At 37.6% G+C, this 19,442-nt stretch overlaps 1 protein-coding gene across 1 annotated transcript in view; it reads left to right on the forward strand.

Annotated features, from left to right (window-relative positions):
* Window positions 1–19,442, forward strand: part of RORB (RAR related orphan receptor B) — a 137,055-nt gene that overhangs the window by 112,861 nt on the left and 4,752 nt on the right. The window contains exons 5-9 of the mRNA NM_205093.2: window positions 9,454–9,575; window positions 10,877–11,009; window positions 12,677–12,784; window positions 14,264–14,374; window positions 19,288–19,400. Coding sequence (NP_990424.1) covers window positions 9,454–9,575; window positions 10,877–11,009; window positions 12,677–12,784; window positions 14,264–14,374; window positions 19,288–19,400 — 587 coding nt within the window. The remainder of the gene's footprint in view (window positions 1–9,453; window positions 9,576–10,876; window positions 11,010–12,676; window positions 12,785–14,263; window positions 14,375–19,287; window positions 19,401–19,442) is intronic.

Consider the following 19,442-nt stretch of genomic DNA (forward strand, 5'->3'; position numbering starts at 1 on the left):
TACACAAAGATGAACGTAAAGCCAGTGGTATAATGAGTACTGAGGCGAGCTAGTGCTGTCAGGTGTAGGAATAGATGTTCAGCAGATTCCCTGTTGTATGCTTCAGCACAGTAATGTCAGTAGAAAAAGAAATTATACCTACCCTTCTGTGAGAAACTCTTGAAAAGGCAAGAACAGGTGCCAGAGCATGGAGGGTATGGGGCATGTGACGGACTTTGTCTAGCAAGGCTGTGAGGCAGCAAACATGGCACTGCAGATGAGAATCAGCAGGACAAAGCAGTGATGATTTAGGAATCACTGCAGCATACAGAAGTAGAATGCTATCTCAAAAACCCATGTGTGTTGAATTATTAGTGATATGTTGCTTACTGCCTCATCTGAGCAACCCTTTTATCCCAGTGTCAGTGTTGCCTTCTCCTTAGTGTTTCTGCATGGTGTTTTTGTATAGTTTGGTATTGATGGTACATACGCTTACTCTGTGTTTTCTGAGAGCTTAATCTGGGCTCCATACTGTGATTCTTTTTCAACCTGTACAATATTTTTCAATCGTTCTCTAACTTTCAACCACAAGGAAGCCAATAAAAACTTGGCTTTTTTTTTTTTTTTTTTTTTTTTTGTATCCCAACGTGCATGCAGCATCTTAGCCATGACTTCCTATTGCCATACTTCTCTTCCATGCATCACATGCCTTCTGTGTGGTAGGTTTAATTGCTCACCTCACACATTTCACTGTATTCCCTTTTACCGTAAAGAAAGCCTCTTATGCAGTTTATCATTTTGTTCTCAGCTCTGTAGAGAACAATGCCTTTTTTTAGTCCATACATTTCTGATAGTTCATTTTAAAGAACAACAACACTATTTTTATACAAGAGTGGAAACATACAAGGAAAAGGTTGGAGTGAAACATGAGAGGAGAATATGCATGTGTATGGGGGAAAATACAATGAAACAGGATTGAAATTCAGACAAATGATGAAGATGAGTATCAAAATACAGTTTTTAATAGTGAAGTACTTCTGCACAGATGAAAATTACATAAAAATTGGAATAGTTAAAGCAAGATATTCATGTATGGAGCACTGTCTTATGTTCCTTTTTGTGACTGCATGAATTTCTTTTTTCTTGATCAGTGAAATTACTAGAATTGCTTACAATAACCAGGTTATTTCACTTTCTTATTCTACATAGTAACACCACTCTGATCCAATGCAGATGTCTTCAGGAAAATAGAATTGCTGTTGAATGTTTTGTCATTACTCTGTAAACTGTTTTTAGCTAGATGATATAAAATCCTTATAAAAATCTGAACATATGTCCATTTCTATGAGTAGAATACTCCAGTGGTTGCCTAGCCTCTCCCAAAATTTTGAAGACTATTGCAAAGCAAACTCTTCCAACTCTAATTTCAGAGTCTTAATATTCAAACAGTTCCGTGCATATTTCTGGGTTTTTTGGTAACCAGTGTCCACAGTAACAGTGTTTCCTCAAAGGTAGTAAGTGAAACCATATTCTTATTTTTTAACAACTTCAGTTTTAATATAAATGTGAAATCTGTGCTTGAAGAAGCTAAGAAGCAGCTCATCTCAACAAATTTGTCATAATTATACGGTGCCTATAGAGCCCATGTCCTGTAATCTCTAGCCATTGCCTTGGTTTGTGCTTTTGCTGCCAGCTAAATGATTTCTAATTAGTTCAAACTATATGTTTTACATTAAATTGGCTACGACCCAGGAAAAGTATTATTAAGTGGAGACCTTTACGCATTTCTAAATCCTCTAGGATTTAACTGAATGCTTAGTCCATCGTCTAGGTTCCTTTGGATTAGGACTAGATTCAATTTTGTTGTCTTGTTTTGTAATTGATTAGCTTTTTTTTTTTTTTTTTTTTTTTGAAAGGCAAATAAAACACTGGTTTATTTGAAAAGAGGGAAAGAGGATATACAGAATTCACACAAATAATGTTCCCATAATGTGCAGTCTGTGCCTGACACTAAGTATTCAATAACTTAAACACAAGAGAAGGTTATTCCTAAATCATATTCAACCTCTTTTAGCCTTATATGAGAGTTTTAATGTTTCGTATCAACTTCCTGGGCTTCATACTGAGTGGTGTTACAAATTTACTTAAAAAATGAGACTTATGGAAATTACTAGTCCATCTAGAATGGTTTTTGGAAAGAAATTCCTTTGTGCATTATGATGTTGAGAAAACAGAATAGATGAAAAATGGAGGGTTTTTGTTGTTTTTTGTTTTTTGGGTTTTTTTTTGTTGTTGTTGTTGTTTTTGTTTCGTTTTGGTTTTTTTTGCCACCACTTTAAGGAAAAAACTGCTCTTGCTTTTATGCCAAAAAAATAATAAAAAAAAAAAAAGAAGAAGAAGAAGAAGGAGAAGAATTTTCAGTCAGTCCATTTAAAGAAAAAAGAATTGGGGACCCATTATTCATTTATAACAGCCACTGTAGAACATACTTTTTCTTCATTGCCTGCATTGCTGCCTCTACTACTGTCTCTTTTTTTTTTTTTTTTTTTTTTTGAGGAATCTGCATAGTGAAATTAGCTCAAAAAAGTTCATACTAATTAGTCATGATTCCCTTTTATTAGAGCACAGAAAAGTGTTGATTTAGTACTAGACTAGCATTATTTTGAGTACTGTAAGATAAATTTTATTTAGAATGTGTAGCTAGAGTTTTGATAGTTCTATGAACTGGTATGCAAGCTTATAGCAGCCAGGCAAAGCTGTGATGTTTTCGCAGCATTAATTCAAAGTGGATCCCTGCGAGAGCTCAACTTAGGATATAAGCCGAGATGAGCTCTTAGCTACTCAACTGGATCCTAAGGGTAAGTGGCAAATTAAAAATTCATTATTCATTTTAATTGGGGATGATTATCAGTGTTTTAGGAGGCATACTTCAAAGTTCTTCAGTTCCCAGTGCAAAAGAAGGGAATGGTGAGAAAAACTAGGAACTCTCCTGAGAAAAGAGTGGCAAACGAAAGAACTAAAGAGCTTGTAGGAAGCAGACACTGCCAAATCCTGTGGATAATTTCCACTTAGCAGGCCAAATTCACAGCTGGTGAATGTTATGTGCAGTCTTTGGAGTTATTACACATGTACCCACCAGCACTGAACTTGACCCCAAGCTGGAGCTTTTCCTCAGTGTTACAGTAGAATATCACCAAATATTACAAGGAAATGTCTGAAAAAGGCAAGGCTGACTCATCAGCTGACGATAGACCCCTGCAGGTCTGTGCTAGGCTGATTTATATTATCTAGGTTGCAATGTTCAGTTTTCTGTACGTACTTTGGATTTAAGCAGCTTCTAACCCACTGGTGCAATGCATATTTGAGCTATCGTAACCTTTGCAGAGCACCTTTTGTGAGGCATCTACTGAAACCTAAAGTAAAGAATTTCTATAGGTAAGGAAAGAAGGAATAACTTAGACAAATAGCTAAAAATGGAAATAGAAAAAGTTATTTGCCGTTCTAGAAGTTGTAGACACACATTTGTGCTACATAGCTGTACAGTCTGTACACTGTTGCTCTTCCCTTGCCACATACACTTTTGGCCCATTCTGCTGGTAGAATACAGCTGTTCAGTCTTGTTATCTGTCCGACCTTTCTGTCAGGAGCACCCAGTACTTTAACTACTGTGAAACTTCAAAAAAGAGAAGGTGTCTCAAAAATTTAGGTACTGACAAGTTTTGGTAGAGGTTACTCAGCAGGTGACAGAGACAGACAAAGGCAGGACAGAAGTCATAGCCAGGCCCATGTCTGCCCAAGAAGACAGCAGCCTGCTGGCCTATGCAGGCTAGTCCCATGTACATGCTCGGGGTGCCTTTTACCCAGCAAATCATGAGGAGAAGGGAGGCCAGAGGGGGGAATGGCAAGTGACATGACTGTAAGCATCCAAAGCTTTGCTGCACTAACGATGTTAGGGCTTATTGCTCTGTTCATTTGGTCAGCATTGCAGAATTGTGTGTTTGTCTTCTCCCTTTCTTGTATGGGCTTTAACAGCCAAATTTGCATCCACCATGAGGCAAAACCAGGAGCACATTATGTAGACATTTGTTTTGTTATCAGGCTTCCTTGCAAGTTGGATAGCCTTTGTTTTACTCACAGTACTTGTGTACATCTTTCATTCATGTTTTTGTCGCTCCTTCTAGTTACAAACTCTGCAACCATCTTGTCTGACCAATTACATTTCACAAACCATAGAACTACATGCACACACAAAATATTTCTTTCTAGAAATCCACAATTGTTCTCTGAATTGGAACAAATCTTTTTGACAGATAATCTTTCAGCTTCCTGAAGTATGATTCTCAGCTTCTTCTGGACATCTCCTACTATAAATTTGACTATATTTTACAGTGCTGCATTGCAAAGTCCCCATTAATTCACTGTTGAATTCTGTTTCTTTGTCTCACTGGGCACTGCTCATTTCTCCTGCTGGATAGCAGTACTATTCAACTTACAACTTCACAGCCTTTCTTTCTTGATTTTAGTTAGCTTTTTTTCGGATTTGCTTCACTTTCTGTTACTTTCTTCCAATCTTTCTTACTATAATCTTTGGCAAGGCTTTCGGGAGCAAGCTTTGGCAGCAGAGGCGTATAATGGAGGTACGACATGCAGCAGGGCTGTTAAAAAACACAGGCTGTTGTTGTCAAGATCTTGTCACATGAGAAAAATCTGAGGAACAAAAGGGCTGATGTCTTCTTCATGGTGGCGGCCTATCTCCCAGTGAATTCCACTGTCTGCCCAAAAATTCAACATCTTTTTGGGCTCCATCAGCAGGAGAGAACCTCCACAGTGTTCCCATGCCCCACAGCTCACTTTGCCCCAGCCTGAGCTGCCCCATACTTACTGCCCGTCCACTTGTTTATTTGAGAAAGAACCCATTTTTTCAATTTTTCCCTTTAATCAGTTATTCGGGGGGGGGGGGGGGGGGGGGGGGGGGGGGGGAGCATTTGAAATATCTCAAGCATATTTTCCTTATTCTACACCACTTTTGTCAGGGCTTAGTCGAGTTCTGGTGGGGACATCTCTCTCTGGGGATTTGAGCTGTGTGCTGTAATTAAATTCTTGTCTCTCCTGTTGTGTTGGAGATTTCTGTGAAAGCAGGACATATTAAATCTCCCGTTCTTATCTGTGCTGGGAAACCAGTCCTACTGGCAGACTTTCCTATAATCCAACGGATGAAACCATAAAATCAGCTTTCTTTAAAGATCATGGATCTTGTAAGGTACCACTTCCAATGTTTATCATTTTTGTGTGTTTCACTTCAGAACAGATGCTTACCGCACAGACCGTTTTGGTGTGTTTTACTTTTCTCTGGAAACTCAGAGGCAATATAAACCAACAATATCTGGGCTTCTTTGTCACCTTTAAGAATGAATGGGATAGTACAACTAGGATAGTGAGTCTGTGCAGAAAACTAGTAAGACGTGTACAGAAATGAAAAGTGACTGATCACTCCAAGATGTATCTTCTCTGAGTATTTCTGATTTTTCAAGACCTCATATTGTTTAAAGCCATTAACCATTTGCTTGCTTGATGTTGTTTCTAGTGTGCCTTTTTTGTTTCTAGTGTGCCCCTCTGAAAGCAAATACTTCCTTCTGAAGATCACTTTCTTCTTCTTTTTTTTTTTTTTATGAATTACAGCATTTGTTCAAAAATAGTCTGTTTTTCACCAAAAATATCAGGGTAACAAAAAACAACAACAACAATAACAAAAACTTCAAATTTAGAACTAAACTACTTAATGGAAATGTTAGTGCATCACAGTGCATACTGGAGTTCAGCCACTGGCCATGTTTCCCAGCCAGAGTCAATCTGCCAGGATATGCTGTGCTTTTCAGATTCCCCATGATGTTATGCAGTATTAGTTGATCCCGTTGCATACATAACTCTAATATAATAAACCCAGACAAAAGCAGAGGAGGAATCACCTAATGTTTACATACTATGTCAGATAAGCTTTAAAATCATGCAGTTTGTGGTTGTGATTATTAGTTCTGACGATATATTTTCATACAGTCTCAGTAATTCCTTTATTGATGAAGTCATTAATTTTTACTAAAATCTTGCAGCAGGTGGTCCACCTAAAGGAAACTTACGCAAAATTTTATTCTCACTCTTAATAGCAACATTTCTTTTGTTTGTTTTTTCATACAATGAAAGTTGCAAACCCGATGTAACTTATGTCAGATAGACACTGAAAACATTTCAGTGGGAAATACTGAGGTCACAAGACTGATACTGTCTTTCTATTCCTTTGCAGCGCATCCAAACAGGATTTCTAGCTAGAGATACATCCTTACAGCTTCCTAGTGTCAGGGGACCCTTGCTGGCTTAAGGTGGTGTAATGAAATGAAATGAAATGAGAATGAAAAGGACTTGAAGTCAAGACCTGATGTGTGGAATGACTGTAGTGGAATCTTCTAGCCTGTAGAACAGGAGAGACATAGCTGTTGAGAATCCTCCCAGCAGAGTACTGCCATGGGGCTGAGGTCGTAGCTTCTGCATTAAGACTCTCCTCCCACTGAAATAAGTTGCTTTCCTCCCTCATTGTCCCATTCTTTGATTGAACTCAGCTGCCAGCAATGCTTCAGAGCTGCTAGGTCTCCCAGAAATGTGTTTTTGTATTCTGCACAGTATCAGTCGCTGTCCATCAGAAGAGATTTAGATTAGATGTCTGTACATTATTCCCAATGGTTTAAGAGATTCTTTCTGCATGGGATTTGCAGTGATGTGTGTAGTTTCCAACTATGCAAATGAAAAGAGCTAAAATCTACAAATGACATAACAATAGACTATGCTCCTTGAAATCCCTTTCAGAGTTACATTCTTTGTTCTGTCTGCACTGGATCTTTGCTTGCTGGACCCCTCTGCAAAGCCAAGAGAAGCTTTTCCGTTTGCTTTTTGCGCCATGTCAGCACTATACATCCCATATATGATATGTGTGCATCAGGCACCATCCAGGGGCTCAGAGCTGTGGCTCAAAATTTACAAGTCTTTCTTGCACCTGGTTCCTCTTTGGTTGTCAGAATTTGGATATGTTGCTTGCTGCAATTGCCCAAGGTCTTTTCATGTCTAAATGATTTTCATTGGCAGCTCAACATAAGCATAAGCACATAAAGAAAAGGTGTACCAAGCTAAAATGCAGGATACCATCCCCACAAAACCTTGAAGATTCGTGAATTTTCACTCAGCTCTTTGATCCTGAGTTAAATAAGTAAATGGCAGGAAAAACAACAGGACTCAGAATATATACAATGATGTAAAATACAATTGCTGATCAAATATATTTGACATCAGGTCAGTGAAATGAAAACATCCTATCTTCAGATTGTCTGCATCAGGCAAACAATGTGACCAGCCTCATCTGATCTGGCTATGCAGCAATATTAAAGTATTTGATATATTTATATATTATTTTATTTATGTCAAAAACATGAATAGTTCCATCTTTGTGTAACAAGTGGTGTGGCTTGTGGAGCTAGGCTAGGAATCACGTTAGAGACCATCCAGTGGCTGCGGAGAGCAAAATACTTCACCATTCAGACTGGGGAAATGCAATAGTAGTTCAAACCATATGTCTTACAGTGGTGTTTTAGATAAAAGGTTTAAATGTTCCTCCCGTTATAATTAAGTTTCTTCTGGTTAAACCCAGGAACACAACTTTAAAAATCTATGCTTTTTACAGTCAGATTTACTATAGTTTATGATGTTTTTGGAAAAAATGATTTTATTAAAACTGTTTTAAATGTATCAATATGGGGGTGAAAGTCTGAAATATGGTTGCAAAACAGGGCTTATAAATGAGTATTTCTTTAACCTTTATTCATCCTTAGAAAAAAAAAGTAGCTTAAAATTTATCATGTCTTTATTCCAACATGCACATTTATCTGTAATGCTTTAACTACAAAATACAGTATCTTAACATCATGAGATAAGACTTGCATCCGTTTTTCCAGGACAGAATGTTGGGTAGAATTGCTATTTTAGCTATCTTTACTCTTGTGTCAGTTCTTTCATAGGAAACCTAAGTTAAAAGTACCTGTAAAGACTGAATAGAGAAGTTATTCTTCTTTGTACAAAAACCTGGAATTCTTTTGTGCTTCCTTCAGAGCCTCTTCACTCAGCCTCAGTTTATTAACTGTAACGGTAGTACAAACATTTTTCCTTTAAATCATGCTCTTATAGCAGTGATTGCAGGCAACATGTATGTTTACATTCATTTTTCAGCTTTCCTTCTTGCTGGTGCTTTCAAATTCAGATAACATTTGGCCAAAACAACAGTCATATTTTGGGACTCCAAAGAACCAGATCCACCCACTGTAAGAAAACTATTTAGGATGTGGATGAGTAAATGATGACATTCCTAGCTCTTTATATTTCCTGCATTCAGGTTCAGCTAATGCATTACCAGAGTCCTTTTTCAAAGAATATGTTTTCTGATAAGTGCACATTCTGCCTTAAGTGTTTCAGTTCAGTTCTGCTGTCCACTTAGGCATATAGGTCTCAAAGCTGCAAGTTAAGAAATCATCACATTTCAATAGCTTAATGAAGACATTTCAACTTCCAGTGCTAATGAATTGATGTCAGATTTTTTTTTGTGAAAATCTTTGATCCATTCAAGTGGCTTATGGAGCAAAGGTCTTTTTTCAGTACTTCCCTGAGAAGTTTACTGTTAGTCTCAAGGAAATCTCCAACCAGAGAACAATGCTTACTTTTCCCCTTGCATCCCATGCTTCTTGTTCTGCAATAGTATGTAAAACTGTGTTTTCAGAATAATGTAACTTAATCATGCACTGTCACAGAGTGTGAGATCTGTTCCTCTCTCCTCTAAAACTTGGGCTACCTAGCTGCAGCTTTCACACTTTGCTAGCACCAGTCTCTATGCTAGAGACTACTGAGATGATTCAGAAATTGATCAGCTAAAGCCTAACTGGAGAAAAACTAGATCAGCTTCCTGCTTCTTTGATTTAAGTCACACCAAGGTAATGCAAATGCTCATGTCAGGACTGAGCAGCCAGGTGTGGGCAGCTGCACAGTCTTGGGATAGACCGAAGTGTTCAAGTAATCGGGATGTCCAAAAGACGCTTATTTGAACACATTAAAAATAATAATTTTTTTTTTTAAATCACTTCCAGAATGAAAGAACTTAAATAGTTTCATAAGATTCATTGTTGTTTTCATGTGTAGATCTGTTGTTTGTCAAGTATCCTTCGTCTTTGTATTTGATACTAAAACACCTTGCAACAGACAATTTCAGAAATATTTGTGAGAAAAAGAGAGATAAAGGAGGGAGAGAAAGAGAAAGAGGGAGAAGTACAATTAGAAGGGAAGGTTAAAAAAAAAATCTTCCTTTTCCAACTTCAATGTCTTCAACATTTTGCTATTGCAAATTACTGTTCACTGAAATGTTTCATGTGAGCTCTTCTTTCTCCTCAGATCGAATTGCACAGAATATCATTAAATCTCACTTGGAGACATGCCAATATACAATGGAGGAGTTACACCAGCTAGCATGGCAAACCCACACGTATGAAGAAATTAAGGTTTACCAGAGCAAGGTACAATCCTGTAATATACTTGCTCTTCTGCTCCCTGTGGTTTGAAATTGTTAACCGTGAATTATTTGACAAGGACAAGCTGGTTAAAGTATTCTTTTAAGTATATTAGAGGACCCTGGTCACTGAAAGGAGACTCACATTTCATAACAAGAAGAAATAGAGTTACAGCATGTTGGGATATGTGTTGAGGTCAGATCTCAGACGTGGTCATAGAATCCAGGTTTCTACACATTGCTTGTTACCACAGGTATAAACCTTATGCAGAAATTCTGTTGATTTTAATGTGATGAGAATTGGATCTTTTCTGTTGTAAGACTTTTCAAAAAATTATAATAAAAAAACCTTTTGTCTCCTTCTCATTTTGAAAGCTGTTAGAAGCACTTTCCTTTTCTATGTGAGTAACAGATCATTTCACTGTGAGCAAGACAAATATCACCCATAAACAGTAAATAATGATAAATTTAAAGTACTTCTTAAAGTGAGGTTTTTCAGAAGTGGCTGGAAAAATGGTCTCAATACAATGAATTTTTGTTCTACCTTTCTAATTCTCAGGTCCCATTCAGAATATTTCTTATTGACACCTCTTCAGATGTAGCCCAGTCGACACAAATCAAGATGTGCTCTTACACTCTTTTGCCTCCATCACTAGCATTGATTCTACAGTCAAATATCAGTTGGGAGATTGTCTGATCATACAAGAGACTGAAGAGTCTCCTGCTTGTTCTAAAAAAGCCATGGGGCTAAGTACGAGCAGAAGTGAAAACATACTGCAGCTTGCAGAGTTATTGCAGCTGATCCAAGGCACCAGTTTGCATCTGCACACCTGCATGCTCAAATGAGACAAAAATGTCCTGTAGTCATTATTCAGACAGTAATTATACTTCAGGGATTTTTTCAAGTTTCAAACAAGTAAAAATATTCTGTTAGATGACTCAGTAACACTGTGCCACTTTCTCCCTAGGAGTGCACTGAGTTGTTTACATTGTTAGTTCTGCTGTCTGTCTCTCATGTGCAAAAGTCAAAATTAAAATCACATTTTAACACTGGTTGATGCATTCTCACCCTTTGAAGAGGTAATGCCACAGTTTGGACCACTGAGGCAATCTGTCCAAACAGCCTTCTCATGAAATTTGTCAGGCACCTTGAAAAGCAGAGATGCCACTGGTTATGACATGGTGGGGGAATGAGGGGGTGAGTTAATCAGAGGAGTGTGCCTTCCTGCAAGGCCACCTGAAGCTCTCAGCACATGGATGAACTCACTTGCTTATTGTTTTGTTCTTCCCTCTGTGTTTTCCCGGAAGACCAGAGAAGCTCTTTGGCAGCAGTGTGCCATTCAGATCACTCATGCTATCCAGTATGTGGTGGAGTTTGCAAAGCGGATAACAGGCTTCATGGAGCTCTGCCAGAATGACCAAATTCTCCTCCTTAAGTCAGGTGGGTAAACACCAAATGCTTTAGTCTGGTTTAGCTCGCTGTACAGTAGAATTGTGCTCAGTTGTCCCGTTCTTTGGGTCATTTTTGTTTTGACAGAACTTTATTTTTCAGTCTGTTTCATTATCTGCATTAACCCTTCTGTAGTTCTCCCCATTAATCATGTTACTGTTTTCTGATCCCCTTCTCTCTACAGTCACTTGTGGTTATTAAATATACACACAGAGAGTCATTGCAGCAACTGCAGTCCCCAACCTGACATATAGTGGAAGGACCCTGTGAATTGAGCTGGTCGAATCAGTCATCTGCCACCCTGTAAATCCCCACTTGTCATTAGTGAATGCTTCTGTGGTCATCTCTAATCTTTTTAATGAGACTACAGAGATACCCTCCAGCCAGTGCACAGGAGGGAAAATCCATGCTGGCGCCAGTTGGTTTTGGACTAAATGAGAGCGGATTACAGCAGCGTGCTCCGGCCATGCTCTCTGTGTGTGCCTGGGTGTGCACGTGCGTGCTTAAGGGCAAGGTGGAAAAGGGTTTCCTTCCCGGACATGGGATGCGGTAATTTCTGTTCTCCATAGGAAGCATGACAAGATTTACTGTGACTATGCAATAACTCCGCTAAACTCAGTAGGACTAAATGGCATGACCAAGAGAGCTACTGCTGGTAATTAACTGCATTCACCCTGTCATATCATTTTCTCGCTCCCTCCATGTGTAAAAGGTATGATGCAGTGTAAGGCGACTCATTAAAGCATAAGAAGTACTTCCTGTTTCAAGAGGGAACTGTTCATTCCATTTGAAAGCTGGTTCGTTCCTTGCTCTGTACACAGAGGTGTGTAGCTCAGAGTGGGACTGGATTGAGGCAGCAGAGCTGCAAAGGGCAAGGGATGTGGACACCTCAGGAGTATGCAGGCAGAGAGACATAGGATAATGTTTATCTTATTTAATTTTATTTTACTAACTTTAAAACTTCTGCAAATGCCAATGCATCACATATAACTTCCTTCAAGTGGCAAAAGTAGCAACACAGTTGCTCCTTAAACAAAAAATATAATTGTATTTGACTGTGCTATTGGACAACTCTGTCTTACTTCGGGATGTATAAATATTTTTGGTTCTGTTTTCTGTTTTGCAGTTAATGCTCAGCAGAAGAAGTTAGAAAATCTGGACTTTTCATTCAAAAATGTATCTGCAAAAGAATTCTCAAATTCAGAGTTTCTTTTGTAGGAAATTCAGATTTAGTTAGAGGGTGCTTAAAATTCTTTTTTTCCTTCATTTTCCCTAAACAGAAAATTCTGTAGGAAGAATAAAGAAAAAAAAAATTAAAAATAAAAAATATCAACAACAACAACAAAATTTATTCCTTCGGATCTTCCCCAACCTGAAAGAAAAATAAGGGAAACAAAAGTTTGCACGATAAAGTATTTCAATTAACATTATATGCCCAGGTCTAAATTCAGAGTAAGTCCACAGTGTCAATTTGCTGGACTGAAGAAGATAAGCCTAAGGAAAAGTTAGTCTGTCTGGACAAGAAATTACCCATTTACTATATTTAAATCAAAGAGATGTATTGTTTCCCCTATTCAGTGAGAGATCATCTTGTTGGCTCCAGAAAGCCTGGGCCTGCAATAATTTGTGGTACTTTTGCTCTTTTTTCTCTCCTGTAGGCTGCTTGGAAGTGGTTTTGGTGAGAATGTGCCGTGCCTTCAACCCACTCAACAATACTGTTCTGTTTGAAGGGAAGTATGGAGGGATGCAGATGTTCAAAGCCTTGGGTATGTTGGTCTTTTTCTTTTCAATACTTTCAATAAATGTTGGTCCAAATAATGTCAGATTTATCCTTCTGAAAGCACTGATGTGCATTAAAAACCCTCAGTAAATATTGAAACCAAAACCTCCGAATCATTAAAATGAAAATGGAAAAGTGGCTCCAGTGGCTGTCAGTAATAGAAGGTGTTTTTCTCTAAAGAAAAAGAGCACTGCGAGGATTTTATCAGATTTTTTACTCTTCCATCTAAAGCTTTGATTAAAACACAGGTTATGGTGGAAGCTAAGTGGTTTATCAGCACAGGTCATTTATACTTGACACATCAAATTAGTCCCACTAATTGTGTCCTGCAAAAAGCCATTTCATTCCAGCAAAGAGGGGACTAAAATGATGAATTATGACAAAATATATGAAGGGACTTAGCAATTATGCTGTTTAGCCTAAAATTTTTAAGCTCATTTAGATTTGTGTGTTGAAACAATTACTTCATTTCTGAACATGATATAAAGTGCTTTCTGAAATGTCAGTGGCTAAATGGGTGTGTTTTGGCAATCCATGGAAGCAGTACATTATTGGCAAATTTAGCATGATGTAAGCAGAACCAAATTCAAGGATAGTAATTTACTACAAAAATCTACTATACAGATAATTTTTTTTCTTGAGTAAGAAAAAACATTACACTACCTTGCACGAATAAAATGTGTGTTCTTGTGTATTATTGGATGTATTTTGGTCCTTTTCAAATGTTTTCTAGAATATTTGTACTGTTAAATAATAAATTTTATGTGTGAAAGTTAATTAGGACTGGTTATTCTTCCTCCATAGCTTTAATATGTGTTTATAAATAACATTTCTTTTCACATCGGGAAAAAAGAACCCCTTTTTAAATCTCTGTGTGCTTTTTGTACAAGTCATGCCCATAATTCTTGATAATTTTTGTGTTCCATTGCGTGATGTAGTGATACATGAAATAGCTGATCTGTAGAGGTGGAATTTTAATAGCTGATAAAAGGCACATGTTTTAAAAACACAGACATTTACTCATTAGTTCTCTTTCTTTTCTTTTCTCTTCTTTTCTTTTCTTTTCTTTTCTTTTCTTTTCTTTTCTTTTCTTTTCTTTTCTTTTCTTTTCTTTTCTTTTCTTTTCTTTTCTTTTCTTTTCTTTTCTTTTCTTTTCTTTTCTTTTCTTTTCTTTTCTTTTCTTTTCTTTTCTTTTCTTTTCTTTTCTTTTCTTTTTTTTTCCTTTCCTTTCCTTTCCTTTCTTCTCTTCTCTTCTCTTCTCTTCTCTTCTCTTCTCTTCTCTTCTCTTCTCTTCTCTTCTCTTCTCTTCTCTTCTCTTCTCTTCTCTTCTCTTTTTCTTTTTCTTTTTCTTTTCTTTTTCTTTTTTTTCTTTCTTTTTTTTTTCTGTCCAAAACTATCCACTTTTCAAGCCAGGTCAGAGAGCTAATAAATTTCTAATTTTGTCTTTGTCCTCTGTGGTCTGTAGGTTCCGATGATTTGGTGAATGAAGCATTTGACTTTGCAAAGAATTTATGTTCCTTACAGCTTACTGAGGAGGAGATTGCCTTGTTTTCATCTGCTGTTCTGATATCACCAGGTATTGTCCCAGTCTACCTACTTAAACAATGGTTTACGCTGGAATAAGCAATTTACTTATGTATTAAGAAGTGTGTTAAGCAATGGAAGAATACTTGCATTACTCAAACACACCTCCAGCTCTTTTTGGTAGAATGTCAGCAGTTACACACACAGGAACTAGATCCAAAATGTGGTGACCCCATCACAGAAATTTACAGATATGCAAAATATGTAACATACCAGTTATATATTAAAAAATAATAACAATAAAATTGAATTGTCTACCTGAATGTAACCTACAGGCAAAGATTGGTTATATTTCAGTCAAGGACCATCTCCTTAGCATCAGTAAGCTCTTTCATTATGCCAGAGAAAGACAGACTGCAAAATGAGAGAGAAATAAGTTCTGAGAATGAGGGTAATAGGCATGGAGCAAGTCATGCAGACAAGCGGTGCCTACTGGCACTGCTTCAAAACACAAAGAAATATGTTGCCCAAGGTGATGCACGTTCCAGCTTGGATCCTCAGTGAACTCAAACCTCACAGCCCCGAGCAGGTTAGGGAATCTTCAGCTATGAATGGGTTCTTCTATGTCAGTAAGAACATAAGCAGTAAAAATCTTCACGAAGTTCTGTCTGAATTTAACTCCATTTAAGACATAGTAATTCCAGGGGCAAAATGCTCTTCTTCAAGTATTCGCATACCACAGCTCCACATAAGCAACCTTAGAGTTTAGTGTGGGATTTTAAACATGCCTTTAAACATAGTAGGCCTCCAGCTCCCACTAAGAGTAACCTTTTGAAAGGTCTTTACAAAAAATCCCACCATTAATTATTTTTCCAGTCTGTTCCGCTAAAGACTTCCTCTAGGTCACTTTGCCCTCTTGTACATCTGTGGAGGAGATTACATTAGGCAGAATTAGACTAGCACAGATGGTGTCAACATGTTTGTTCTCATCATTAATGACACCTCCAGAAAGAACTCTACTCCTAATTTCCCCCTGAGCTGTTCTTGTGGTCACTTACTTGGACTTGAAATGATCAAGCCAGTGCCTACATATAGCACAAGATCTGGTTGCTCCAGAGAGGACCCTCCAGAGTGCTTCTGTTGCTACATATGTTCCTCAGCCGTGACCAATTTCTGCATAGAAGTGAAAATTGCCTGTGAAACCCAGGGGCCCTGATTTCTCCTGAGACAAGGGACTCACAGTACCCTGACAGGTCCCTCTCAACCAGCTCTTTTCTCCACAGAAAAGACCAAACCATGATGGAGATGTACAGCATCTGCACCTGTTTGACTTTAGTGACCCATCAACAGACTGACTCCATGCAAAGCTAAAGACAATATGGGAGTTCTGAGGCAATCTAGACTGCAAAGTTCTTGAGCAACATGCTAAGAACCACGCAAGAGAAAATGAAGGGAATGATAGAAACCTTACAAGCAAGATTTATGTTTTTCTTTTCTTAACATCTAGGTGTTTCCTGAGTAGACAGAAGCAGTAAAATGTTTTCACTGCTGGCTAATATGCACTTTATTTCAGATGAAGGCATCTCATCTGTAGGGAGAAAGAAAAATATTCAGATACGTGATTTATAGCCAAACTAAAAAGAAGTCATATTTCTGTCACCCACATAATCTAGGCAATAAAAAATTATAGCCCAATTTAACAAAATCTGGTCACAGAAATATTCCATCATCTCTGAGTGTCCTATACCTCAGACCAGGACAGATCCTATTTAAGTAATGAAAAGTTTCCTACTGATTTTAATGGATTGCTTTAATGGATTTTTGATCAAGTCATTTATGAAGTGCTCTTAGCTACAGGTAGACATTTGATGGAAATTAAAGTTCTGAGTTTTCTTCATATCTCTTTCAGCAAAGCAACAAAATCTCTCACACATCCGCAGCTGTACTAAGTGCTTGAAAAAGCTAGCAATTCAGCGCTGGCTTTGAGCCAGCTGTATTGCAAGCATGTGTTGTAAAACCTTCTCCACTAACTTTAGCAATACATTTCAGACATGATATGCATCAGCCATGATGCAGCACTATAGAGTTGGGTGTCTCTTGAATAGCAACCTCTGCTAAGATACACAGAAGTAATTCCAAGTTTTTTCACCATTATCTAGCTTGAAAGTTAAAGCTGGTGATACTAGAGGAAATACTTCAATGACCCACAGTTTCCCATTTCATGTCCAAGTTGTTTTTTTCCTACTTGCTAGCAAGAGGACGCATTGAATATTTCTTATTCCCTTAATGAAAAAACAAATGTGGAAGTGTTTGATGTATGCTGACTGCTTCCTCCTGTAGTCTGCAAGCAAGAGTATCTTTAGACATGGAAGAAGCAATAAGACAGGATGGACTGAAGCATCATAACCTTGAGAGAAGACAACCTCTCTTCCATTAGAAGACTGTCAGCTTGTGTTGCTCAAATAAACCCCATCTCAGCTGGACTAAGTCTGTGAATGGCAAGGGAAGGCAGTGCAAACTGTAATGACATTGAAAGTTATCATTTATTTCCCTTCAAAAATAATAAAAAGTGATAGAGAAATAATCAATTTCCCTCTGCACTAGAGGTTCTGTTTTCCTCACAGTAAAGTGTTTCATCTTGTGAACATACATAAAAGTGAAAAAAGGAAGCACTGGTTCTGAGAATAAACTGCATCTGTTCTTCCACGCACTAATTTAGAGACATAGCTCCTCCCTTTGGGAAGCACTCATATTCATGTTTTTCTTCTACAGAAGCCTCTGCACTGAAAGGTGATTATTGTGCTCTTAATCTCAGCATTTACAGGGAACAGAGCAATATCAGAAGGAGTGGGGTGACCTAAGAACATCTGTTAACACAGTAGTTTAGGTTCTGAAACAAAGCTTGAGGGCCATTTTCCATCTGACGAGCACAAATCCAGATTTTGTACTTTAAGGTGATCGGAGGTGATTCTTTCACTTGATTTCTGATTCTGAGGTTAATGATGTAGAATAACTCTTCAGTTGCATAGATGTTGGAAATGGGTGGTAAGACATAAACCTTGCCAGTATCTTTTCTGAAAATCTTGCTGAACACTTTTCCTTATATCTTTCACCCTTTTCTACACTGTTTTCTTGTCTAGTGACTAGTGCACTCTTCAAAGATGGAAGAGTCAAAACCCAAAGGAAAATTGTAGAACTGAACCAGTTTTCAATCCTGTATGGGTAGCCACTGTTCTATTGACTTTTTCCTGCACTTTTGTGAATATAATTAGAGGTATGTGGAAAGTCCAAACAAATTTGCAGATGGTGATCAAGTGGTAGCAACTACATTTTGGGAGACAGATTTAATATTCATAGTAAAAGCTTCACCTAGCCCACGCAGTGATTTTAAGAACTCTTGCATTATATACAGCATACACCATGACAGGCAAGTGATGAAACCTGTGCCCCCGCAGCCTCAGTCTATTTTTAAGCTCATCTTTGTGGCAGAAAGATAAATCTTTATGGATTTCTCTCTGTGATAAATCTTTCTAGCTTCAGCCTGCCACCTATTAAGTGTTGATTTAATACTACTGAAAGGCATGTTTTTTCAAGAACATAAAATTTGACACTTAGCCTCTGAAGCCTAAATATTATTGTGAGCTTATTTGTGTCAATACTGTGTGTGCTTTCAGCTAATTCTGCTTCTGTGGCCACTGACAGTATAGGATCTGCTGGTTTACCTTCCAAGATCATGATTCTTTAAGCTATGCAAAAATATTGTTTTCTTTGTCTGATTACCTGCTGAGTCTTTAGAGGCTTGGGTTTATCTCTTTTCAGAGAATTCGGTGAAAGACATTTTCCATAGAGACATCTCTGCAGACAGTCAGACAAATGACAGAATCATGATTTTGTGCTGAAATACTCTTCAGTCTCTCAACTTATATTATTTCTATGGATAATTTTAGTAACTTGGGGAGGTAGGGAAAAGAGCACTGGAAATGAAAGGGATTTTCCCACACCTTTCAATGTGTAGATTAAGATTCAAGCCTTGCGGCAAAACATAATTTCATATTTCCCTTTGCAAAGCTAGAATCTATGTCCGAGAATCAGACTGTGAGAGAGAGGCAAATAAGTTTGCGAAATGGGAACACAGACAGTTTGGCAGTGCTATAAACACTATTATGTTTTGGAGATTGTCTTGGGGTCTGCTACTATGCTTCATGTATGGTTGTTTCCAGAAGCTATGACTTGAGAGAATATATATCTTACGAAAGACCTCCTACGCTTGGGGTTTGAGTTCAGTATGAGTCCAAACAACTGTATCTGTAATTGTTAATTCTCCCAGATTATCTTCTCCTTTGTGTTGTTTAAAAAGAGAACATTTTTAAATAACAAGAAATTTGCACTTCAAGACATTGCAACAGCTCATAATTCTTTTGAATTATTAAAGAAATTCTTTTGAAGGAAGCCATTTCTTTTTATAAAGAATATAATACATGGTCTCAAAATGTGAGCCTAGTAAATAATGAGATATATTTTGTTTTAATTTTTCAATAATTATATTCTGTTGTTTTCAATTAAATGACTGTTTTGATCAATATGCTCATCATTTATGTATTAAGACGCTAAAATGACATGATATGCTTTTTACTTAGGCAATATGAAGTTAGAGCAGTGAATGTACCAGCAAAATATAATGATTTGGACCTTGTTTCATTTCTACTCCCAGCTTTCTCTAACATAGTGATTTAAACAGAAATACAGAGCAAATATTTTGTTGTTGTATGCTTAATGTGTCTTAGTTAAACTCTCAAGTGATCCTTCACTGGATTAAGATTCTTTGCTTCTGAAACCATCTTTTAATTATGATTCCCTCCCTCACGGGTATTACATTTGCTGTAAACACTTGCTAGCATGGGACACCAAGTTCATCTATGAGCATACCCCACACCTGTCCTTAGCTCTTGCCATCCTTTTTCTTAGATCGAGCCTGGTTAATAGAGCCGAGGAAGGTCCAGAAGCTTCAGGAAAAGATTTACTTTGCACTTCAACATGTGATCCAGAAGAACCACCTCGATGATGAGACTTTGACGAAGGTAAATTGTTAAAAAAGAGCTAAGCCTTCCTCAGACATGTAT

The sequence above is a fragment of the Gallus gallus genome, chromosome Z, assembly GCF_016699485.2.
Source record: "Gallus gallus isolate bGalGal1 chromosome Z, bGalGal1.mat.broiler.GRCg7b, whole genome shotgun sequence".
Classification (NCBI taxonomy): Eukaryota; Metazoa; Chordata; class Aves; order Galliformes; family Phasianidae; genus Gallus; species Gallus gallus.